The sequence below is a fragment of the Gopherus flavomarginatus genome, chromosome 1 (genome assembly GCF_025201925.1).
Source record: "Gopherus flavomarginatus isolate rGopFla2 chromosome 1, rGopFla2.mat.asm, whole genome shotgun sequence".
In the NCBI taxonomy this organism is placed as follows: domain Eukaryota; kingdom Metazoa; phylum Chordata; order Testudines; family Testudinidae; genus Gopherus; species Gopherus flavomarginatus.
In genome coordinates, this window is record NC_066617.1 from 303,187,756 (window position 1) to 303,213,496 (window position 25,741).

The window sequence follows — 25,741 nt, forward strand, 5'->3', positions numbered from 1 at the left end:
TGCTCAGATGTAATTTCAGCACATCTGGTGACAATCCCAAGGGGATCTCTGTGACGGAACCCATCAGTTACCAGCCATTAGGAAAGGGATAGTAGTTATAACACAGTAAATATAATGCTGCTATATAAATTCATAGTATGGCCACACTGTGAATACTTCATGTAGTTCTGGTTGCCTTATCTCAAAAAAATTGTATAAGGATACAGAGAAGGGCAACTAATAATTGGGTGTATGTTAACAGCTTCCTTATTGGGGGGAGATTAAAAAGACTGGGACTGTTCAGCTTGGAAAAAGGATGAGTAAGGGGGTGTATGATATAGGTCAATCAAATTACGAATGGTGTTAAGAAAATGAATGAGGAAGTGTTATTTACCCCTTCACAACAAGAATCAAGTGTGTCTCAGTGAAATTAATAGGCAATAGCTTTATAACTAACATTAGGAAACACTACTTCACACAATACCCAATCCACTTATAGAACTCGTTGCCAGGGCATGCTGTGAAGGCCAAAAGTATAACTGATTAAAAATTTCTTGATAAGTTTCATAGAGGATAGGTTTATCAATGACTATTTGCCAATGTGGCCAGGGATGCAACCTCACACTCTAGGTCTCCCTAAAGGGAAGATTTGAAATCTTAAAGCTACTTCAAGTCTCTCTTTCTTTGCTTCTAGTATAATCTTTCTTAGTATTTATTTGGAATCAGAATATTTTATTAGTATCTATGGAAGTTAAGTTTTGGAATGTCAATTCAAAGATCCATAACTTTGTGGAACAAGAATCTGAACTACATACAAGGGTTTTCAGAATTCTGGAAAGGCAGTATGTTTGCACTCCAAGTCTAAATTCTGGCTTCCTTCAAAGCACAGAAATTCCCTGTGGAATCTTTGTAGTAAATACGACTTACAAATTTTCCTATGCTTTAGAACAAAATGGGATTATATCACCATTGCTTCTGTTGGCTGGAGAGTCCTCTGGTGAGGTGATGGTTTATTCTTAGTGTTTTTGAGCTTTGGGAAAGCACTTCTTTCCTAAGATTGCCTATATTTGAAACTTTAGACATCCCAATATTCCAAAACTCAGGTTCTTGTCCATAAAGTACTTTTAGTTAAGAGAAACTTGCTGTTGGGAGAGTAAAGTTACTAAACACTGCTTACATAAACAGGGGTCTCTTCGTGGGTCAGGGTCAGGATGCTTAGGCTTTCAGGACCGCCGATCCTTTAGATTAGAGGTCTCAAACTCCCGGCCCGGGGGCCATCTGTGGCCCGAGAACCTCCCGAATGTGGCCCCCAGGGCCCTGTTGACTACCGGCAGTGCAGGGGAGCTGAGTGGCGTCTGCCTACTTGCTCCATGTGGTCTGCCGACCCCTCCCTGCATTCCCAGGGTGGGATGGGGCTGTGTCTCTGTGCACTGACACTGCCCCAAGCGCCCCTGCGGCCAATGGGAAGCTGCAGGGCGGTGCCTGGGGGGCACCCCCTGACTCCCTTCCAGACCCTACACCCCTCAATTCTCCACACTCCCTCACAGAGCCTGCACCCCTCCTCTTCCTAGAACCTGCACCCCACTCCTTCCTCCTGCACCCGTGCCCCAGTCCAGAGCCTGCACCCCAGACCCCTTCCCCCACCCAAAGTCCCTCCCAGAGCCCAACCTCTCACTCTTTCTGCACCCAGAATCTTTCCAAGAGTCTGCACCCCAACTCCCTACCCCAGACCTCCTCCACAACCCAAACTCCCTCCCAGAGTCTTAGGCAGGTTTTTGGGGGGTGGGTTCTGGGCAACATGAGTGACCTTATTGGCCCAGTTGGAGGAATTGAGAACTGGCACAGGAATTAAGGTAAATCGAGTTTGAGAGCCCTGCTTTCGATGAAAGCTGGATCTCTCAGATGATTGGGATCTCTCAGTAGAAAAAGAACAATGAACTGGGATTCTGCAAAAGTTTTTTATACAGATTTTTCTATTTAGTTTTTTGAGGGGCTGATCCAGTTCCTAAAAAGCCATCACGGAAAGTGCTAAAAAATTGGAAGAGGATATGAAGCAGTTTTAAGCCAGCTGCTCAAGTACGTTGATTAGTGAGAAACTTACACTATGTGTGGGTTATTTCTGGGCTTGGCAGAATTTGATCTTTTTGTTGTTATCTGTCAAAATTATCTCTCTTTATTTTTGAGATTTTATTTTTATCGATTTAGATTGCAATAGTTGTGGGAAATTGTGGCGTGTCAAATAATGAGGAGAGGATCAGACAATTAAATTACAGGGAGATTGAAAAAGTTAAAGCTTTATAACTGTTAAAACACAAATGTAAACATCATATGTCAAAATATACAAAGTAAATAGCCGTAATGAAACTCCAAGTTCTCAAGAAGCATTTTTCATACTTCATCTGTAAAGACTGATTATTATTGATTATCATCATCTTCAGTTTGTCTGTAATAGGGAAATTAATGTTTGATGCTTAAGATAATCTAATTCTTCCATGCATAGTTATTTCATAACAGTATACTGCAGGGTTTCATGTATTATCTTTGACTCATTTGGTGTTGTCTTTTTACACCTGATACTGGACTGTGGATATACCACTAGTGTGGTCTGGTATGCCAGTTACCAGATTCCTAGTAAGATGAACATATGATGGCAGGGAAAGAACAAAAGGGCAGAAATCCACTATCACAATGGAAACCCTAGTAAATAAGATATTACTGTTTGTTACAAGTACAATTGTAGAGAGGTTAACCAGGGCTCATCTCTCTCTAGGAACCTCTACTGCATCAGTAAATTCGGGAGGAGGCCTAGCAGGGAATTAGTCCGTCAGCAGGAGTCATCCTCTGCGGCCTTCGTGAGGGCAGAAATAAACAGTCAGCCCAGGCCCTATGTCAGACTGGGGCAATGCTGAGTCAGGTGCTCAGGCAGGGGCTGAACAATAACAGTATATACCAGGGATTGACAATCTCTGGCACGCGGCTTGCCAGGATAAGCACCCTGGTGGGCCGGGCCAGTTTGTTGACCTGCCGCATCGGCAGGTTCAGTTGACTGCGGCTCCCATTGGCCATGGTTCACCATCCCAGGCCAATGGGGGCTGCAGGAAGCAGCACGGGCCGAGGGATATGCTGGCTGTGGCTTCCCGCCACCCCCATTGATCTGGATCGGTGAGCCACAGCCAGTGGGACCCGTGATCGGCCGAAACTGAAGATGTGGCAGGTAAACAAACTTTCCCAGCCTGCCAGGATGCTTACCCTGGTGAGCCGCGTGCCAGAGGTTGCTGACCCCGGTATATAACAGTGAGCCTAGGCCTGAAAGCCTCGGAGAGGGGGAGACTGCCTCCCACGAGTTGGGGGTTGGGGTGACACAGGCCCTCCCATTCCACTGTGTTCCAGCCTGGGGCCCTAGCAGCAGCAGCAGCAGACCTGCTGCTGCGTCAGTGAGGAGGCTGGCCACAACACACTGACATGGGTTCTGGCAGTGTCACAGCAGGCTAGGGTCAGCTGCTCCCCAGGCTACTTCTGAACTCCCGCTCTTGAGGTACCTAGGTCAGGGTGGTGTCCTCAGGGGGATCCAGCATCATGGGTTCCTCGAGAGAGCTGGCCTGGAGCAGGTTCGGCAACTCCTCCGGGTAGCTGGCCTGGGGCAGGTTCGGCCAGCCCTTGGGTCCGCCGTAGGTCGCTGGTGTTTCCCAACATGAAGATAGGCTGCAGGCGTCTGGCTTCCCCGGTGACTGCTCTCAGTGAGCTCTGGATTTGAGTCTTTATACTTCTTTTGCCAAGCCTGACCCTTTGGGGGGAGGGCTCAGGGCTTCCTGACTCTTCCCACTCTGTGGTCCAGAGGGGTTCATCTCTGTCTGGGGTGGCAGGGACCCACACAGTGATCAATAGACTTCTGCTTAGCACTTTAAACCAAAGGACTTTCAAGTCATTTTTGGGATCATATAGCTTACACAAATTCCGTGGAAGGATTACTGATATTTTGCTGTTTGTTCCAATTTATGGTGCATGACTTAAGCGTTTGTAGGTCCCACTAGACTTGTTGTTTTTGAGTACCTAATTACCCCCAGTAAGAGGTTAGGAGCAAATGAAAGTTTTGGTATAGGTTATAATTGTGTTAAATATACCTGATGAATGACTCTGACACATGAGTGGAAATGGGTTTTTGATATTGTATTAAAGCTGACCTTCAAGTTTAAGGTATCAAATTTATTATTTTGTCACCTGCACCTTTTCTACTGGTCAAAGGTCTTAATATGAGTTTTCTTCAACAAAAGTTAACCAATATTTATCATGGAAACTACATATTTGAGTAACCAAAATAGTTCTAAATAGATTATAAAACTTTAAAGAAATTTTGTTTTACAAACTTAAGAGTAAAAAAAAAAAAAAACCAAACACACACTAGAATATATTTGGGTTATATTTCTTCGTTTTAAATAACCTGCAATATTAAAATAATTTTCCTTTGTCCTGTTTGATTTACATTCTTCAGCTGTTGTTTTAGTTACTTATTGTGATATATTTGAAAAAGGGTTTTTTAAATATAAGCTTCTATCTTTCAGTTGATCCCAACTTTGGGAGAAAATGTTAGTTGATGAGCATGAAAACTATAGGAATAATTGCTTTAGGAATCAGAATTTAGAATTCTTAACCTTCTTTATAGGTGAAACCATCATAATGTATAATTATGAATTTTGTTTTTAATTCACAAGTAATTCAGAATTTTTCCTCTCTACTCAACGACAAGAAATATTCTCTGCCATTTCTGTTGATTGAAAAAAAGTCAAAATATGACTTCTTAAAGTCACCTATTTTCTAGTCCTATTAGTGACCAAAAAGGAATGGATCAGAAGGCTTTGGAGCATTTAAACACAGTCTTAAATTTACAAGATCTATGTTTCTTCAATAATGACTTTCCTCTTTGGATGGTTAGCAGTTATTAAATGAGTATTATCCTGCTTGTAGACATAAATTGCTTACAAAACTAGCTTAAGTATCATTATGATATACACTGCAGATAAAACTGTTTAGAGCTTGGATGAATTGCCACCCTCCACCATGTGAAAAAGCTTGTTACTCAATATTCACCATACATTTGGAGAGTGAATTTTCATATGCCTACCTTGCATATGATGAAAATGAAAGCATACTTCTGCATAAAAAGGAGGTGGTTGTTGCTTCTCTTTGTCAGAAGGCCAAGACAGCAGTGGAAATAAATTTGTAAACAGTAGTTTAGGCTCTTACTATCTCCATTAATTCTACCTCCTTACTCAATATTGCTGTTCTATCTTCTCATTTTCTCTATTTCTGGAGGGGAAACTCACTCATTTTACTAGGGAATGTTAAATCAAAGTATTACTCGAACATTTTTCTCTTAAAAGGTTGGACATTGCGCTGACTATCCAGTTTGCTATCAAACTGCTTATTGTTGGACTCTTATCAAGGTTTTATTAAGTACTGATGTGAAACTAATTTGTTTTTTTACTTCATTTCACAAGAAGCTTTCCTGGTGAGAATGTTGGAAACTCTGATGTGAATATTCAACAAGGATAGAGAAAATATTTGCACTTGTCTAGTCATCTGTGAATGCTGTTGATAAATTATTGAAACCTTGTGGTGAGTTTTGCTGACAAGCACAAAACAAATACAGGTTGATATACTTGCCTGAAGAATGATCACTTCTAGACTGGTTGATGATTTTCTTGTTGCAGTTTTCTTTTTTAGTGAGGATGAAAAGATAGCACTTTTTGTTGTAAGCTATGGAATTCAATAAACGTCTGTCAGGACAGAGGGCTAACTTGCTCAATATTTCTTGACTTGTTGTCATAAACAGATAGCTAAGGGTTAATGTCTCTTTCACCTGAAGCACCTGACCAGAGGACCAATCAGGAAACCGGATTTTTTCAACTTTGGGTGGAGGGAATTGTGTGTCTGAGTCTTTGTTTTCTGCCTGCCTGCTTTCTCTGAGCTTTGGAGAAGTAGTTTCTACTTTCTAGTCTTCTGTTTCTAAGTGTAAGGACAAAGAGATCAGATAGTAAGTTCTATGGTTTCTTTTCTTTGGTATTTGCATGAATATAAGTGCTGGAGTGCTTTGATTTGTATTCTTTTTGAATAAGGCTGTTTATTCAATATTCTTTTAAGCAATTGACCCTGTGTTGTATCATCTTAATACAGAGAGAACATTTGTATGTATTTTTCTTTCTTTTTATATAAAGCTTTCTTTTAAGACCTGTTAAAGTTTTTCTTTACTTCAGGGAAATTGAGTCTGTACTCACCAGGGAATTGGTGGGAGGAAGAAATCAAGGGGAGATCTGTGTGTTGGATTGCTAGCCTGATTTTGCATTCCCTCTGGGGGAATAGGAAAGTACTTTTTGTTTCCAGGATTGGGAACAGAGAGGGAGATTCACTCTGTTTGGATTCACAGAGCTTGTGTCTGTGTATCTCTCCAGGAGCACCTGGAGGGGGGAAGGGAAAAAGGATTATTTCCCTTTGTTGTGAGACTCAAGGGATTTGGGTCTTGGGGTCCCCAGGGAAGGTTTTTCAGGGGGACCAGAGTGCCCCAAAACACTCTAATTTTTTGGGTGGTGGCAGCAAGTACCAGGTCCAAGCTGGTAACTAAGCTTGGAGGTTTTTCATGCTAACCCCCATATTTTGGACGCTAAGGTCCAAATCTGGGACTAAGGTTATGATATGGTGGCAGCGGTGGGATAGACAGAATCCAGAAGCCAGTGGAAATATTTTATTTTTCTTTTCTCTGCTAGGGGCTTTTTAGCAGAGAGAAACAGTTTGGTTTTAAAAGGGAACCAAAGGAAATTTTTTTTTTCTGCTCTCTCTGGCAGTTTGGTGGCTTGCATGTTAAGCGAGAAGCCATTACCAGACTGTTAAGGGTCTTTTGTCATGCAATAGCCCTCCCATTAGGAGGCAAGTACCAGCACTTATATGCATGCAAATAAAGTGGTTTTTCTGGTTTCCCTTCATTGAACATTAGCTAGAGAGAGAAAGGGAAAAAAGGCACTGTTGCTAGGCAGACTCCAGGAGGCAACAGAGAACCTGCAGTTCAAAAAATAAACACCGGAGGGCACCCCAACACAAGAAAACAGGAACCATGACTTCTAAGGCAAAAATTGAGGCCGAAGAACAAATCAAAGAAGCTAAACACAGGCGACAGATGGAGATGAAAGAAAAGGAAGAAAGCATAAAACTGGCAGCCTTCCAAAGAGAACAGGCAGCCCAAGAGGCAGCACACAAAAGAAAACTAGAAGAAGAAGAGTTGGCCTACCGAAGGAAACAAGCAGAAGAAGAGGCGGCCCACCGCCAAGACATGGAAAAACACCAAAAAGAAATGGAAAAACAACAAAAAGAAATGGAAAAACAACAAAAAGAGAATGAAGAGAAGGAAAAACAGAGAAAACATGAACTGGAGATGGCAAAAGCTGGGCTGCATGTGCCAGCCAACCCTAACAACCCGTCGCCAATTATTGCTCCACAGCACAGGAAATTTCCCACCTACAAGGCAGGTGATTCAGTGTAATGACAGTCCATGTTTCAAGGTCTTTAAGCTTCATTTTTTTCCAGATGTCCTTCAGTTGGCAATATTAGTTGGAAGGGAGGAGTGGGCCTAAGGCTCTGTATTGATTACTCCTTCACTTCCCCATGTAAAAGTAATTATGGTTATATTGTACTGCTTTGTTTGTAAATATTTTCATTTGTGGGCCCTTTTAATTCTAAAACTATAATCCAAACTTCCAGTTTAGTAAGTTAAAACTAAAAAAGGGAATGTCCGTGGTTTTTAATTATGCAAGAAGAAAACATTGTAATCAAGGAAGGTTATTAATTGAGGTATCGTGGCTAGCTTTGGGCCCAATAATTCCATGGAATACTCCCAGTGTGTAGTGCCACTTTTTATTTGTTCAAGTTAGGTTATTTTTGTAGCTGATAATGCTTCTCAAATGATTGAAACTTGTGTTTTTGGAGATGATGAACGAAGTTTGCATATCTAATCCATTAGACAACTGCCACTCTTATTCAGATTGATGGGAATCTGCGTGGGGATGATGATACTTAACTTCCTTTTCTTAAACAAACAAAACATGTATGAATGCATGTTACCTACTTCAAATAATAGTTCATATACTTAATTTTATTATGAATTAGTTTTTTTAAATTAATTGTACAATATTTTTCTCAAGGAATAGTTATCGATGAATGAACATGTTCAATGCTATTTTCCACTTAACAGTATCTCAAGAGAAAATATTTAAGTAAAAAAAAATGCAGATCACCAAAACAATGAATGAAATTATGTAAAACTATGGTTCATCGTAATTTTTTTGTTGTAATATGCAGTTCTTTAAATGATACAGTAGCTACATTGTTACTTTTAAGCACATATTTTTAATTTGGGAATTTTCCATGTTTATTTTTACATCTCCCACTATTTCTTCCATTTGTATAAGTGAGTCAATACACAAATTATAGTTTTTTGTTGTTTTTATTGCAGTAGCATCACGGTATGCCTACACAGCACATTAGGCCTAGGTGTGTATGACCCAGGTCTGCAGACTGTTTCCAAGCCCACACTTGAGCATTCACACTGTATTGAAAACTCTAGGCCTCACAACTGTGCTGGTGCTGCTGTACTGATTATGCAGACTTGAGTCAGAATTTCAGCTTTTGTGGGCATACGCTATTGTATTTTAGCTTTCCTTGAAAGCTGAAGTGACTTTAGGGGTTGGTTCACAGTGGATTGTGGGAGAACTTGTCTGTCTGTCCTGCAGGAGTTGACCCAGAAGTGTTTTGTGTGGTTTTAGCTTGCCAACTCCTCCACTCCAACCACTTTGTGTCTGCATACCCCCAGCAGCTCAGGCCATCAACATGGAACCCAAACTGATGGAGGAATTTTTGCACCTCAGGCTATCAATCAGTTCTATTTTAAGAATCAGGCAAAGCATATGTTAGATGCAGGTAGTGGTTCTAGTGGCAGTTTGTGAACTGCCAGAGGTACCTCTTGGAAGGGGATATTGACATGCCAGCTGCAACCCAGCTAATGCTGCTTATGCCTGTAAACATTGCTCCTATGTAAACCGATGCTTCTGAAGTAGGGCCACATGCACAGACTGTGAGATCATAGTCATGTGGACTTGGGGTGACCGACACTGGGACCAGAACTCTCGTGTGAAGAAGCAGAGGTTTGTGATTACCTTGCCCCAAACCTTTAGCACCATATAAGAGAGGCTGCTACTGTTCTAGAAGCAGGTTGCTATAGCGATCTTGAAGCTGGCTACACCAGACTGTTACAGGTCCATGGCCCAACCATTTTGGACTTGGCAAATCAACTGTGGGGTGGTTATGGCAAATGTTTTTGAAGTGATTACTCAAAGGTGCTGGGCATTACAAATTGTTTTTGAGGTAAATACTGGCTTTGAGAGAACGGGCTTTCCAAACTGTGTGGGGGTCATTGCCTGGACTATACGGTTTTGCCTTCTCCAAGGAGCATAAATTCACAAACTGCAACGGGTACTACGTCATGGTTAGGCAGGCTCTGGTCAGCTATAGGAGATGATTAATGGACACTAATATGGCATCCACTGGAAGGGTGTTTTATGCCAGGTTGTTCCTGAGATCAAGTCTTTATCTTTGTGGAGAAGCTGGGATGTTATTCCCATTGAATGAGATCATAAATGGAGTTACTGTCCCCACTGTTGTTCTAGGGGACTCTGCTTGCCCCCTGTTGCTATGGCTTATGAAGCCATATCCTTATTTCAGAGCACCTGGCCAAAGAAGATGAAGTGACACATTCTCTAGGATGGGGGTGGAATGTACATTTGACAGACTGATATCCTGCTATGCATGCCAGTATCATTAAAGCAGTCCACATTATTATAACATGCTGTGTTCTGCACAATGTCTGCGAGGACAGAGTGGGGAACTTTTTCACCAGGAGTGGACTGAAGACACTGCTGGATTTCTGAGCCAATACACAGTTAGACAGTGTACCTGTTATGCATGACTGGTGCTGGATTCACACGTGAAGCAGAAATCATAGATGCTTTGTGCGCATATAATGGGTTTACGTGGTCTCATGCATGAGGGGGAATAAATGGTATTTGAAGTTTTGTATATGGGAGTAGGGCAGCTGAGGGATTTTTTAAAAATGTGTTGGTATTATGCATTTTTTTTTCCAGTACTGGCCAGGTACTGCAACTCAGTTTAGAGATTATTATGATGACAATTTCTAAGTTTTTTTTATTATGAAAGTTATTGAGTCTGCACATGTGATGACATTCATTACAGTTTGTGCAACTTCTAACTTTATGTATAAGAAAACTTGCTACTGTAGCCTTGTGTGCAAATTCAGAATTATTTTACACAGGTATTTACATGCCAATGTAAAAATCAGAAAGGCAGACCATCCACCATCAAAACTTTCAACACAATTTATATTGCCAAAAGAGTGAAAAATGCATGTCCCCAAATGACATTGAGCTTTTCCTGGATGTCTCTTGTCCCTCTGTTCTCCTGGCCTTCTTGATGCACTTTGTCTGAGAAGGCTGTGACTGGCCTGGCAGAGTGCAAGTGTTTCAGCCCTATTCCAGGGAGTACCAGTTCCACATACAGTCCCTTCCCCAGACCTGTCCAAATTCCCTTCTCTCAGGGTATAGCCACTTCGCGAGTGGCTGTTGGGGGGTGACCCCAGGCCCAACCACTATTCCGGACCTCTACCTACAGACTATCTCAGTAGAAGGACGAATATAGGCAAATAACACAGGAATGCAGAGGCAAGATTAGAAAAGCAAAGGCACAAAATGAACTCAAACTAGCTATGGGAATAAAGGGAAACAAGAAGACTTTTATCAATACATTAGAAGCAAGAGGAAGACTCAGGACAGAGTAGGCCCACTGCTCAATGAGGAGGGGGAAACAGTAACGGGAGACTTGGAAATGGCAGAGATGCTTAATGACTTCTTTGTTTCAGTCTTCACTGAGAAGTCTGAAGGAATGTCCAGTGTAGTGAATGTTACGGGAAGAGGGTAGGTTTAGAAGAGAAAATAAGGAAAGAGCAAGTAAAAAATCACTTAGAAAAGTTAGATGCCTGCAAGTCACCAGGGCCTGATGAAATGCATCCTAGAATACTCAAGGAGTTAATAGAAGAGGTATCTGAGCCTCTAGCTATTATCTTTTGGAAATCATGGGAGATGGGGGATATTCCAGAAGACTGGAAGGGGGCAAATATAGTGCCCATCTATAAAAAGGGAAATAAAAACAACCCAGGAAACTACAGACCAGTTAGTTTAACTTCTGTGCCAGGGAAGATAATGGAGCAGGTAATCAAAGAAATCATCTGCAAACACTTAGAAGGTGGTAAGGTGATAAGGAATAGCCAGCATGGATTTGTAAAGAACAAATCGTGTCAAACTAATCTGATAGCGTTCTTTGATAGGATAACGAGCCTTGTGGATAAAGGAGAAGCGGTGGATGTGATATACCTAGACTTTAGTAAGGCATTTGATACGGTCTCGCATGATATTCTTATAGATAAACTAGGAAAGTACAATTTAGATGGGGCTACTATAAGGTGAGTTCATAACTGGCTGGATAACCGTACTCAGAGAGTAGTTGTTAATGGTTCCCAATCCTGCTGGAAAGGTATAACAAGTGGGGTTCCGCAGGGGTCTGTTTTGGGACCGGTTCTGTTCAATATCTTCACCAACGATTTAGATGTTGGCATAGAAAGTACGCTTATTAAGTTTGCAGACGATACCAAACTGGGAGGGATTGCAACTGCTTTGGAGGACAGGGTCAAAATTCAAAATGATCTGGACAAATTGGAGAACTGGTCTGAGGTAAACAGGATGAAGTTCAATAAAGATAAATGCAAAGTGCTCCACTTAGGAAGGAACAATCAGTTTCACACATACAGAATGGGAAGAGACTGTCTAGGAAGGAGTATGGCAGAAAGAGATCTAGGGGTCATAGTGGACCACAAGCTTAATATGAGTCAACAGTGTAATACTGTTGCAAAAAAAGCAAACATGATTCTGGGATGCATTAACAGGTGTGTTGTAAACAAGACACGAGAAGTCATTCTTCCGCTTTACTCTGCGCTGGTTAGGCCTCAACTGGAGTATTGTGTCCAGTTCTGGGCACCGCATTTCAAGAAAGATGTGGAGAAATTGGAGAGGGTCCAGAGAAGAGCAACAAGAATGATTAAACGCCTTGAGAACATGACCTATGAAGGAAGGCTGAAGGAATTGGGTTTGTTTAGTTTGGAAAAGAGAAGACTGAGAGGGGACATGATAGCAGTTTTCAGGTATCTAAAAGGGTGTCATCAGGAGGAGGGAGAAAACTTGTTCACCTTAGCCTCCAATGATAGAACAAGAAGCAACGGGCTTAAACTGCAGCAAGGAAGATTTAGGTTGGACATTAGGAAAAAGTTCCTAACTGTCAGGGTAGTTAAACACTGGAATAGATTGCCTAGGGAAGTTGTGGAATCTCCATCTCTGGAGATATTTAAGAGTAGGTTAGATAAATGTCTATTAGGGATGGTCTAGACAGTATTTGGTCCTGCCATGAGGGCAGGGGACTGGACTCGATGACCTCTCAAGGTCCCTTCCAGTCCTAGAGTCTGAGTCGTCGCCACGTGCCGCATCCCTTTAACTAACTGTGTTTCCCTGGGCCACTTCCCCGCAGCTCTTATCTTTGTCGAGTCCCAGCAGGGGGATTAGTCACTGCTAGAGAGACTTGTTTAAATGGAATGTTTAGACTGCAACCTAATTTCAAAGTAAATGAATCCTAGCAAAGAAGGAGCTGGTGTATTAGACGAGGTTGCTTATTGGAAGGTTTGAGCAGAAATTAGTTCAGGAACACAAGGAAGGGTATTTGGTGAACGGGAAAAGGGTACTGGGTCGTTTGGGTGCAGCAGGAAGTTTGTACTGAAGTTTAAGGTGCTAGTTAATTTCTTTTTTAGTTGGATTGGCCGCTAGGAGGAAGATTGTCATATGTTCTGGGGTCAATTTTTAGATGAACATATTGCATTATTCTAAGTTTTAGAAAGAGTAGTAGTGAAATGAAATTTTTCTGTTGGTGCTTTATCTCCAGAATTTTTCAGTAAGTCACTTTTCTTTTTAAATTAAATGCATTGTTTCATCTGAAGAGTTTATGTTTAAGTATTTGAATCAATGTTAAAACAGCTAGCCAATAACAGCTGATCTTAATGTTAGAATTTGAGGTGGTAAGAAAAATCTGCTCATATCTAAGAATTAGCATTAATCTTTTTAATTTAAGTATTCTCTTCAGCCATTGCTTTAATATAAGTGAAGTTCACTCTTCAAATAATATATTCAGTGAAGTAAAAAAACCTCCAAAAACACAGAGACAGGAAAGGAAAAGGAAAGCATTATTCATCTTTAACAGAAAGTGGTAACTCAAAATTAAAGGGGTCCATTCCTATTTGTTTCCACTGGAATGGGGTGGGTGAGTGGATTTCCAAAATCAGTTTGCAAAAATTAGTTTCAGAGTTGAGTAGAATTCCATTTTTTGAAAGGAAAATCATTTAAATAATTTGTATAGCAATTAAATAAAAACAATACATGTGCGACCAGAGAATTTAGTGCTGGATTCCTTTGCAAAAGAGTAGCTATGATTTTTCGTGCAAATTATGTATAAACCCTTATTGCACTCTTTTTCCTGCACCTCAGGTTATCCCTTTGTAAAAGCAAGTGCCATGGTTCATTTTGGAATTTTTTTCAGAAAGCATTGCACAGAATTAAACCTTCAGGACTAGCATATTCAAAATTCTAAATTTAAATCTTAATAGTTTCCTACTTGTATTCAAAGAAAATACTACACAATTGCTTTAATATACAGATGCTTACATTTATTACAAATATACAATATAAGCAATAAATTAAATATTCAATTTTTTAAACAAGCTTTTAGGCAGTAAGTCCTTAGGGAGAACACAGTGTTACAGGCTTTCAGAAGCTTTTTCTGGTTCTGTTATACATATCCAGGGAAGGGAATTAGGGTTTGTAACAACTGTATCACAATGTAGGTTTTCAGTATCTTACCCTAGAATTCTTATGTGGCCCCCATTACCATAGTAGCTGAGTGCCTCAGAATGTTTAACCAATTTATCCTCACAAAACTCCTCTAAGGTAAGGAAGCACTGTTATCTCCTTTTTCTACATGGAGAACTGAGACAGAGAGAGACTGAGTGACTTGCCCAAGGTCAAACAGGAATTGTGTGGCAGTGTCTCATGAGTTCCAGAACTAATCACTCTTTAATTTAGATAGCACGAGATATACAGATCTTAACAAAATAATAAAACATCTGTACGCCATCTGTGCCTCAGCTTTCTCAGCAGTCTTGAGTATTCTCTGGGATTTGGTCAGTCTGTTAGTGTGTCCAGGATCCCCAACCAGCACATGGCTTTTCCTTTGAATCACGGAGTCTGTTCCTTACTACTTGAGTCAGTTGCCTCCTCTTGCTTCTGATCTTTTCTCCCCACTGTCTCCTTCACGTTTTTCTACCCACTTTCCGACACATAGAGGCATACAGTGATACAGGATTTTAATACAAATAACCACAATTCATAAACTTATATATAGGTTCCACAACTATCACACTCTACTTAAACCATTTTAATAGTCACACAAACATGTTGTTTCTTCTTGATCTACTTTAGAGATTAATCTATAACAAAGCCTGTTACTCAAAAATTTTACTAATGAGTGTTAAAACACGTAACAAACTCTTTAATTCACGCTTTGCTTGGACTGAGAAAGAATAAGTGTCTTTTTAGAATCCATTCTCTATACCAAAGTATTTATCAGAGCATGATGCCTTTAATTTTTTTCTCTTATGTACCAAATAAAACATTTTCTTTGTTTTAGAAAGTTTCCTAAAAATGATATATTCAGAAATACCCATATGGATTCAGATTTCAGATAGAACTGCAAACTTGATGAAGTGGCAGAAAGAAAGGAATGACTGATGTGCAAAAGAACTGATTGAAATGCAAAGCAATTTGGGGGACAGACTGTCTTCTTGCCCTATTTCCACAGCACCTACTACAACAGATTACTGGTCCATGACGGGGCTCTAGATGTTGTTTATAATACCAATAATAATAATAATTCAATATCTGAAATATTGAGATATTAATAATGTACTTAACTGGTGGTTTTTTTGTTTTTTTTTCTTTTCTAGTTGGGTTGAAAACTTTGGACATGAAGGACTGGGATTGTTGCTGGATGTTTTAGAAAGACTGGTTGAAACAAAATCGTAAGGATGCTTTATGTAAACCTTGACTTTTGTGTAATATATAATTACATTAATTACAACTTAAATTTTATATATCAATTCAGTCAGGACAGAGTTCTGAAGAGGAATCAGCATAAGATCGTACAGTGTTTGAAGGCCTTTATGAATAATAAGGTATGTATTTATTGTTACTCAATAATTCAGTTTATGCTACATTATGATTTAGATACATGGACTACCTTATGAATAGATTATCACTGAAAGAAAACCGCTGTTATGTTTCAGCCCCTTGAGTCCAGATCCATTAATGTGCATGGGTTGTGCTGTACACTCAAATCAAATATTTCCACCAAGTTGAAATTTGTGAATCTTGACCACTAAGCATAGTCAATAAGTTCAACTCTTTTAATTGCTTTAAATGACAAGTTTAATGTGGAAAATGTTATTTCAATACCCAACTTTGAAATAGTTTCTTCTGTTAGGATGGAAGCATCCTTTGTAATTGAAAGTGTTTCTTTTGATAGTTCCCCTCTGTTCCGTTACATTCCTCAGCATGAAGCTGAGTATCTGTCCAACATGTTTAGCTAATAGTTCAATGAATTGATTTATATACTGATTGTAAAGCTAAAAAATTTCAAGACATCGTTTAATTTCTTGAATAGGGTACATGGTTTCAGAGTTTAAGTACACAGCCTAATCACCTGTAGTAGTTTTAATATAAAATGTAATTTCCACTAAATTTTCTTGACGAAACAAACAATACAAATTAACCCAAGAGGCTAATATTTAGCTACTGAAATCATAATGGCCTATTAAATGTAGTCATAATTCAAGCTCCTAAGAAAACTGGGCTTGCCTTTTTCTGCAATGCTGCATCATCGAGAGATTTTCCTATTTGTTTAGCATATGTATTCCTTTTGCACAGTGCTAGGAACAGCTCTTCCAATTTGTTTGTCATGATACTTCACGTTGGTACTATTTGTTGTTCATGAGACCTTTTGCATTTCTGTCAAATGTTTGATCCTTGCTACTTTCATACAAATTTATCCACTCCCATACTGCACATCTTTTAGCCATATCAACCTCATGAAGTCCTGGGGTGGTCTCCTCATACTCTCTTCTTTAGCATTTCAGACAGGTTTACAGATACCCTGGGGAAAAAGGTGTTTTCTCTCTCTGCTTTCATGGTTAAGTCAGCTCCCTTACGGAATATCAAATTATTTTCAACTAAGTGTACAATAATCTTTTTACGCCGTTACTTCCTGGCTGCCAAAGAGTGTAAGAAGAGCATCAGGATGCCCCTTCTATGCCAGCAGTGCAGAATCACTTCACCATTGATGCCCAAATGTGAATGTCTAGGTTGACTGGTTTCCTCCCTGAGGTACCAGTGCTCAATACTTTGCCTACAGATTCAAACAGCAACTCTTACGATCTGTTTGTTTGCTCCAGGAAATTGGATAAACATCAAACATTTAGTACACTAACACCATTGGTCTTTCAGTCTGAACTGTGGCCACACATATGACCCTGTATACATTCAGATGCCACTGACCAAGCACCTGTGTCCCTGCATCCCAGTTGATTCCTGTTGCAATGCAGAAGTTGTTGCCCGGATCCAGAATGAATGGGACCCAAATTCACCAGGAGGGAATCCTGACTGTGTGTCTTTAAGACTGCCACAAACTGGAATTGGATGAGAGAACTCTTGTTCTGAAGCAATAATGGCCATGACCAGCCAGCCTCAGTTCTATATAACTCCTTAACGCTGCTCCAGGGATAATACGTGCTTCCTGACCTTCGTGCAATAATATGGACTCACTTTGTCTGTCTTGTTCTGTCTTTGACATTTCAGGATCAAGGTGACCGAACATTTGCCCCATTATAAATTCCTAAACTCTGATGCCTTATTAGAAATATCCTTTATAAACAATCCAGGCATCAGTTCACTGTTTCTAAATGCTTCAAAAAGTGCCAGTAGGAATGTGACTTTAAAGATGTGTCTTATCTGTATTGACATAGCTATTGAGGAACTCCCATCAGATCCCAAAATATCTGAATAATGATGGTTCCTTGGGGATGTGACCGGGACCCCAAGGGAGCCATGCAGAGATTGCTCAGCAAGGGCAAATTGCAAAGAATGGGGCAGATGATCCCCCCAAACTGGTGATTATTCTAATGCTTAGATTCACCAACCAAGTAACAAAACAACTTTCTGGTTACTCAGAAGCCAAAAATACCGTTCTCTGAAAGCAACCCAGCCTTGAGCTCCCACCCAGACAGCCAAGTAACATATGATGAGGATTACTGAAAATGTTGTTCATCATATAAAAGTTGTATCAGTCCCAAAGATTGGATACATTACCCCTCAGGTCAATGAATATTTCAGACCTTACCCAAATACATGCTTACAGCCAATTCTTATCAACTAAACTAAGATTTATTTAAAAAGAAGAGAGAGAATTGGTTCAAATATCATTGTACATACAGCTATGAATAGAGTTCTTAGGTCAGTTTCATAGTAGAGATGGTGAGCTTTAGAGCTGCAAAAAGCCTTTTTAGAATTAGTCCATAGGTTACAGTCCAACCTTTAATATCCGGGTGATCCAAAATGGAACTGGATACCTTCAGTCTTGCAATTCAAACTTCTCCTGATGAAGCTTAAGTACATCTGAGATGAAAGCATCAGGGTCCAAGAGTTTTTACACATCCCTTGCATGCTATTGTCAGCTTCTTGACAGCAGGTCTTCCTTGAGTGAAGAAGAATACTGTCTTTGAAGCATCCTCCTATTTTGTAAGCATCACTGGTAATTAGCTGACATAAGGCAATTGCCTATCTCCCGTCATTTACAGGTAGTTTAATATATGCTTCAAATGAAGATCATGATATCACTACATTTACCATTCCATTAAATGTTAAGATCTCCTTTTGATCTCAGAATTAAGAGTACAGCGATAGATGGGAACTGTTAGGGGTTGACAATGTAACCAAACAATATATATGTAAACACACAAAAAACCACCACCATTATATCCTAATATGTCTTTAAAGGTTGAATCTGGGTCAATTAGCCTGAAAGTTGCTTAACCCTTTCTTGCCCTGTGTCTCACAGGGTCTTCCCTAGCACTTGTGGATGGAGATAACCCTTTAATAGGTTCCTAACTAGAACACCACCACAAGGGTACAGATAACCTGATGTTTTGCTACAAAATGATAAATTTGTTTCAAAGTATAGTACTTTTCATTTGTTGATATTGAATTTCATCATGTTGATTTCAGTTCTCTAGTTCATCAAGGTAATTTTGAATTCTAATCTTAATTTAATCTAAATCACATTTCTCTAGTTTACTCTAAGACTGTCATGTGTGACTGTGTCAAAAGCCTTACTAAAATTAAAATGCATCATGTCTACTGCTTCCCCATATCCACTAAACCAGTATTCCTGTAAATGAAGGAAATTAGGTTGGTTTGGCATGATTTTTTTCTTGACAAATCCATGTTGTGTACTTGTCACCCTGTCGTTGTCTAGCAGCTTACAAATTGATTGCCTCATAATGTATTCCAGTGTTTTTAAGGTATCAGAGAGGCCAACTGGTCCATAATTCCCTGGGTTGTCTTGGTTCTCCTTATCAAAGAAAAGTACTGTGTGTGCCCTTCTCCAGTCCTCCAGGATGTCATCTACCCTCCAAGAGCTCTTAAAGATCATTGTTAATGCTCCCAGGGTTGCTGCTGTTAGTTCCTTAAATACCCTAAAATGAAATTAGTTGGGCCCTGCCAACTTGAAAATATCTAATTTATCTAACTATTCTTTAACCTTTTCCTCTTCTGTTGTGGCTTGTATTCTTTTCCCACTTGTTGTTAATATTAATTGTGTTAAGCATCGGGTCACGATTGACATTGACCTTGATGGTGAAAGGTAGACATAACATCATCCTGGCTTTCTTGGTATTATGCTTGATTAGCTCTCCCTGTTGTACCAATTATATTAGACCAGTAAAAACCAGCAAGATCTTATTAAAGGGGACAAGACAAAGATGCCACATTTATTATGAAAACAATTTATGACTAATAACTAATATCTTAATTCTTATACACACACATTATACCTATTACCTATACACACACACATTCACATTATACCTAATATCTATATACACACACATACACACATTCATCAGGTGTTCTGCAGCTGCTGCATAGTTACCAGTCCTGAAGATAGCTTAAGTTCATGGCTTGATTTTGCAGCTTGGGTTCGTAGCTTGTGGCAGCTAACTGGCCAGGAAAGCTGGGCACAATGCTGAGCTGGATCTCTGTTGGGCAGGCACCGATGTTCTTCCATGTTGGCAGCAGAATAGTCTATAGGTCTTGCTGTGTCACGCTGCCTCTGGGTTTAGACTGATCACCCATCAATTGCAGGCGTGACTTTCAGCCTTGGACCTGGCTTTGATCTTCCTTCTGTTGTTCCGTTGTCCTTTTCTTTTTAGGGTGGATGCTTCTTTCTTTGTTTAGGGCTGTTGTCTAGGTCTTCAGCCGTTGGTATTTGAACTTTATCTCATCAGGACAGGCTGGGGCTGGAGGTTGATTCCATCATTCATACATACCTCATTCACACATCTAAACTAAAGCTTACAGCAGGGTTTGCAAAAATGAAGGTTGGAGGAAGCTTTTACAAAATGGAGTGAGTGTTTTAAAATGGGGTTTGAATTACAATATGGAACAGAAGTTACAGTATAGGCAAGTGTAGTGAATGGTGAACAGAAGTTACATTAATAAAGTGAACAATTGAAAACAATTTCATTTATCAGTTCTACATCCCTCTCCAATAAGTAGTGGACCTTGGTTTTCTTTTTTTCTTTTTCCTGCTCCTAATGTATTTATAGAACCTCTTCTTGTTGTCTATGTCCCTTGCTAGATGTAACCCATTTTTTGCCTTTGCCTTTCTGATTTTGTCCCTATATGCTTGCTCTATTTTTTTTTTTGTATTCTCCATAGCAATTTGTCCATGTTTCAACTTTTTGTAGGAATCATTTTTCATTTTTCAGGTCGTTGTAGGGGTTGTGAGCCTTGTGTTGCACAAGTATAGACTGTAGCCGCTCTTCAGTGTCTTCATATCTAGATGAGGACCAACAATCCAACTGTTAAGATGGTTAAAAATAGTCTTTTAGAGAAAAAATTTTCTTTTATCTTCAGATGTTGAAAAATAACATTGCTAAGCAAATTTTGCTTTGGGCCATTTAATGTTTCATTAACCTCTTGTATTATTTTTAACAATGAAAAGTGCCTGTAAATATCACATTTCCCAATTAAATATCTAATAAACAGTTGGGAAAAATACACTACTATATTATAATGATGGTTTATGCTGGTTTGTAAATACCTGAACCATCTGACAAGGACTCAAACTGATATTTCGTGATTTTACTACACACCAAATTATAAAAATAAAATAAATATATGGAGATATACCTATCTCATAGAACTGGAAGGTCATCAAGTCCAGCCCCTTGCCTTCACTAGGAGGACCAAGTACTGATTTTGCCCCAGATCCCCAAGTGGCCCCCTCAAGGAATGAACTCACAACCCTGGGTTTAACATTTCCTGGAATATTGTGTGCTGCATTCAGAGCTTTTTAGGGAATAATTAGATTCTTAACATCTCTAGGCAAAGAGAGAAAATTATATCTTTAATGGGAAATAAAACTTTAAATCCCCAGCAAATTTATGTTGCAACCTTATAATGCTGTTAATATATCACCCTATGGATAAGTGTTTTCTGTGGGAACACCCAGTTTTGGTTTTTTCCAGTGATATAGTGTAAATTATTCCGCGTATCCTTCATATTCTTTCATTACTGAGAGAAGGAAAAGTTTAATTGAAACATAACTTTGAGGACGATTCAGTTAATTCATATTCTGCTACTGCTATTTAGGATTTATTATTTCTTCAAAGTTTTTGATTAAAATTATGTTAATTTTGTTACAATTCATTTTTCTTTTTTCGCATTTTGTGAACCCACTTGATTGATGACAATCTTGGTGTCTTTTTTACGTCACTCAGCATTGATTAACTTGATATCAAAGAGGACTGGACCAAAAATTTTCATCTATTGGGCATTGATATCCATGATTCTTGCAGAAGAGAGAAAAATTTCTTCTTCTTTACTCCAGCTTCAGTGTTTGTATTTCAAAATGCAGAATTTGCAGACTGAAAATGCCACTTAACAAATTCCAGTAGACCAGTATGTCAGTATCATTTACATTGGCCATTTCTTAAGTTGCAATTTTGCTTGCCGGAGTTTTTAAAACTTAAGCCTTCGTTATCTGTTATTACTTTAGTATGGGTTGGAAAGAATAATGGGAGAAGAAAGGAGCCTTTTATTGCTGGCCAGAGCAATTGATCCCAGACAAACTAACATGATGACTGATGTTGTTAAACTCTTGTCTGCAATATGCATTGTTGGAGAAGAAAACATGTAAGTATACAATAACTACAATATACCCTTTTAAAACTTCTAATTGTATTTAGATAGTCATTATCTGTTGAAAAAGTTTACTGAAACCTCCATTTTTAGAAAATCTTAATTTCAAATGTATTAATTTTAGAATTGAAAGTAAATATCTTTACTGTTACCACCAGTTTGTCAGATTTAAGTACCTTCTTAAATTTTAACATTTTAATGTGTTTTTATCACTAATAAGTACACCATAATTGGGTTTCCATATGTGGGAAATATGAAGTAACAGCATATTAAAATGATTGCTCCTGAAAACTGAATTAGTAATTCCTTGCCTTTTTACCTGTTGGCTATAGGCACATAATTTTAAACAAGTAGGTTCATATACTTTACATTAGAATTCTGTGTTAAAAAGTGGATTAGGATTTATGTTAGTGGGAAACTATTAGTTTAATTTAGTTATTGACACCTAATAAAGAATTTATTAGTAAGAGTGAAACTTACCACAATGGGGGAGGGAATTGGGGAAAAATAATTGACGTTTTTCCTCCCCATCCCCTCATTGTGTTAGGTTTTTATTGTTTGCAAATTTCCTATTACGTTTCAATAGCTTAAATAAGTTAAAAGTTTCCTTCTAACAAAAATCGCATTTTAACACAAAATTACAGTTTAAAATGTATAGCTCTGCTTCTCTTTAAGAAATTTGTGCCTATACCCAACAGGTAAAAAAGCAAGGGGTGCATGTGAGGGAGATTACTTATCTGTCCCATAAATGGAACTGTCTTCTAATTTCCTATAGCCTTGAAAAAATTTTGGAAGCTATAACAACAGCAGCAGAAGAAAGGAACATAGACAGATTTTCCCCTATTGTCGAAGGCCTTCGGGATAACTCAGTTCAGCTGCAAGTAAGTATTCTTTCTTTTATGAAGAGAACTTTTACATCAAAACAAAAATGAAATATGCTCAATTTTTCCTTAGAATGAAATGGAAGCTATCCAGATTAGGTCAAGTTTCATAATAAAAGCTATGTAATTTAAGGAGTGTAGGTTATTGCTGAAGCAATTTTTAGAGCTAAACCATCTTGACACTGCACAACTGTCACCATGCCTCAGAGGGTCACAGCTGAGGATGCCAAATTTAGAACGAATTGCTGAGAAATAGGGCAGTCTCACCCTGGAACTGGTCGTTATTTTACTACCAGATATACCAAGCCAGTAACAAAGGTAATCTTTGATTTCACCACACTGGTTAACAAAAAGTCAAACAAGCAGCCTCCTTAGGCATTACAGCACTTACTTCACCATACATACACTAGACTTTATGATATGTTATTTAAAACTAATGTAACCAAACAAAGCGTATTTCTATCTCAATAGATCAGCCACATATCCAGCCACAATATATAACTCAGATCTTACCCAATAATCACACTGTTGCCAATCCTTTAGTATCCAATATCTTAAGGTTTGTAAGAGAAAAGAAAGAGGAGAGAATTAAAATAGTCCAAGAAATCATACACAGACTCTCATTACAAAGTTCTTGGATCAGGTTTGTAGCAGTGAAGGAATAAACTGCTAGCTTGTAAAGTCTCTGGTAACTTCCAAAGGATGGGAAGTTGGTCAGCTCATTGGTCAGAATGCTCCTTTTAGTGTAAGTCCAGAGATCAGGGCAGGAAAGAGGTACAATGAAGATGCTTCCAGGGTTCTTTTATACCTTTTCCCATGTGGAGGGACTGCTCTGTCTTAAGGCTGGTCTTCACTATGGGGAGATTGACAGTGCTGCAATTGATGCAGCAGGGATCGATGTTAGTGGGTCTAGTGAAGGCCCGCTAAATTGATGGCAGAGCGCTGTCCAGATCTCCAAGATGAGTAAGGGAAGTCGACCGGAGAGCATCTCCTGCCGACGCAGTGCAGTGAAAACACCGGGGTAAGTCGACCTCAGTTGTGTCAACTCGAGCTATGTTATTGATGTAGCAGGAATAGCATAACTTAGTTCAACATATCCCTGTAGTGAAGACAAGCCCTTGGTTTGTGCAAAATTAGACACAAAAAGGAGTCGGGTTACAGGAGCAAGTTACATGCCCTTGCATGGTTTGGTGACTTATTGGAGTTGCCATTACTCATATTCTGGCTAAGTTGTTCACAGGAAGGCTCACTGGGTAGGGACAAGCTGCTTCTGTGGCCCATAGTTTTCCTTAATGGGCCATCAGCCTGCATAGTTAATTCACAATGTGCTGGCTAGACTGGATGTAAACTACTTTGTGGATAAAAAAACGAGGAGTTCTAACCCACTTCATTAGATGCCTAGAGTGGAAAATACAGAGGCAGGTGTAAATACACCGCACATGAAAAGATGAGCTGCCAAGGGAGGGGTCTGGGCTAATGAGCCGATTCAATTAAGGTGGAAACAAGCTATTTTCAACGGTTGACAAGAAGGGAGGAAAATAGCTTTTGTAGTGCTAATGAGTTCAGTGTAATCAGGTGGCCCATTTCAAACAGTTGACAAGAAGGTGTGAGTATCAGCACGGGAAATGAGTTTTTGTAGTGACCCATCCACTCCCAGTCTTTATTCAGGCCCAATTTTATGGTGTCTAGTTTGCAAATTAATTCCAGTTCTACAGTTTCTTGTTGGAGTCTGTTTTTGAAGTCTTTCTTTGTTGAAGAATTGCCACTTTTAAGTCTGTTATTGAGTGCTCAGGGAGATTGAAGAATTCTTCTGGTTTTTGAATGTGTTAATTCTTGATGTCAGATTTGTGTCTATTTATTCTTTTGCATAGAGACTGTCTGGTTTGGTCAATGTACATGGCAGAGGGGTATTGCTGGCACATGATGACATAATCACACTAGTAGATGTGCAGGTGAATGAGCCCCTGATGGTGTGGCTGATGTGGTTAGGTCCTAAGATGGTGTTCCTTGAATAGATACGTGGAAAGAGTTGGCACCGAGGTTTGTTTCCTGGATTAGTGTTTTTGTTGTGTAATGTGTAGTTGCTGGTGAGTATTTGCTTCAAGTTGGGGGGCTCTCTGTAGGTGAGGAATGGCCTGTCTCCCAAGGTCTGTGAGAGTTGAGGGATCATCCTTCAGGATAGGTTGTAGATCCTTGATGATGTAAATCTCTCCAGCACGTTGGTGCTGTAGGAGATGGATAGCGGCGTTCTGTCCCAGAAGTCACCTACTACAGGACAGGCCCAACAAAGAAGGTAACAGAATGCCACTAGCAGCTGGGTGAGAGGCATCAGTTGACTGGGAACCCCACAGGGCAAGGTTTGGGACTTGTGGGGTCCTAACAATATCATACTTTTTAAATGTCCTTTTTGAATTATGGCCACCCAAACTAGATACATTCTAGAAAAATGATCTCTCTGCTGAATATGGATTTTAAACCACCTCACTGCTCCTACTCTTTTTCTCCCACAGGTTTGATACGTCAAGGATCTTGTTACCTTTTTTAACTGCAGTTTATGCAGTTTTATTTTTGTTTGTATATTTAAATGATTAAGACTTAGTTTTCCTCTCAATTGCACAAATATTGTTTTGGAAAAAGACACATCCTAGGACAAGAAAGGGAGATAGCTGTATACGTCTCAAAGAGAGAAGAAACACAGATTTCCTGCTTCAAGCCCTTAATCCTTTCAATTATCTGAATCTAAGAGTAGCCTGGGATCTGAGAAGGGTTTTTCTCATTCCTGTTCAAGTACTGGATGCTGTGCCACCGATTCTCTTATTTATGTACCCAGAGACATTTCGGCTTTAGGAGGTACAAATGATTGCGAGATTCTCACCTGGTACCTACTCCTCTGGTATCATTGTTCTCAGTTCTGTCTTTCGCAGTGGTTGTGTCACAGACTTTGACGTAAGTGATACCATGAGCTTACTTGGCAGCTAAGGACCTCTCTTTATCCTCTGTGCTGGACTCTGCTCTCTTGACAACTTTAAAAGTATCCCCACCAATACTAATATTGGTATGCACCTGATAGATTCTCTTTACCCATGAAATGTCAGTCAGTCGAGGCATAGATTACCCCAATGGTATATTCCTCATGTAGAGGAA

General features: G+C 39.5%; 1 protein-coding gene across 4 annotated transcripts in view; it reads left to right on the top strand.

Moving 5' to 3' along the window:
• Window positions 1-25,741, top strand: part of DIAPH3 (diaphanous related formin 3) — a 555,175-nt gene that overhangs the window by 105,907 nt on the left and 423,527 nt on the right. For all 4 annotated transcript variants that reach the window (XM_050947581.1, XM_050947589.1, XM_050947561.1 and 1 more), the window contains 4 exons: window positions 15,188-15,262; window positions 15,346-15,415; window positions 21,574-21,710; window positions 22,492-22,597. In XM_050947581.1, coding sequence (XP_050803538.1) covers window positions 15,188-15,262; window positions 15,346-15,415; window positions 21,574-21,710; window positions 22,492-22,597 — 388 coding nt within the window. The remainder of the gene's footprint in view (window positions 1-15,187; window positions 15,263-15,345; window positions 15,416-21,573; window positions 21,711-22,491; window positions 22,598-25,741) is intronic.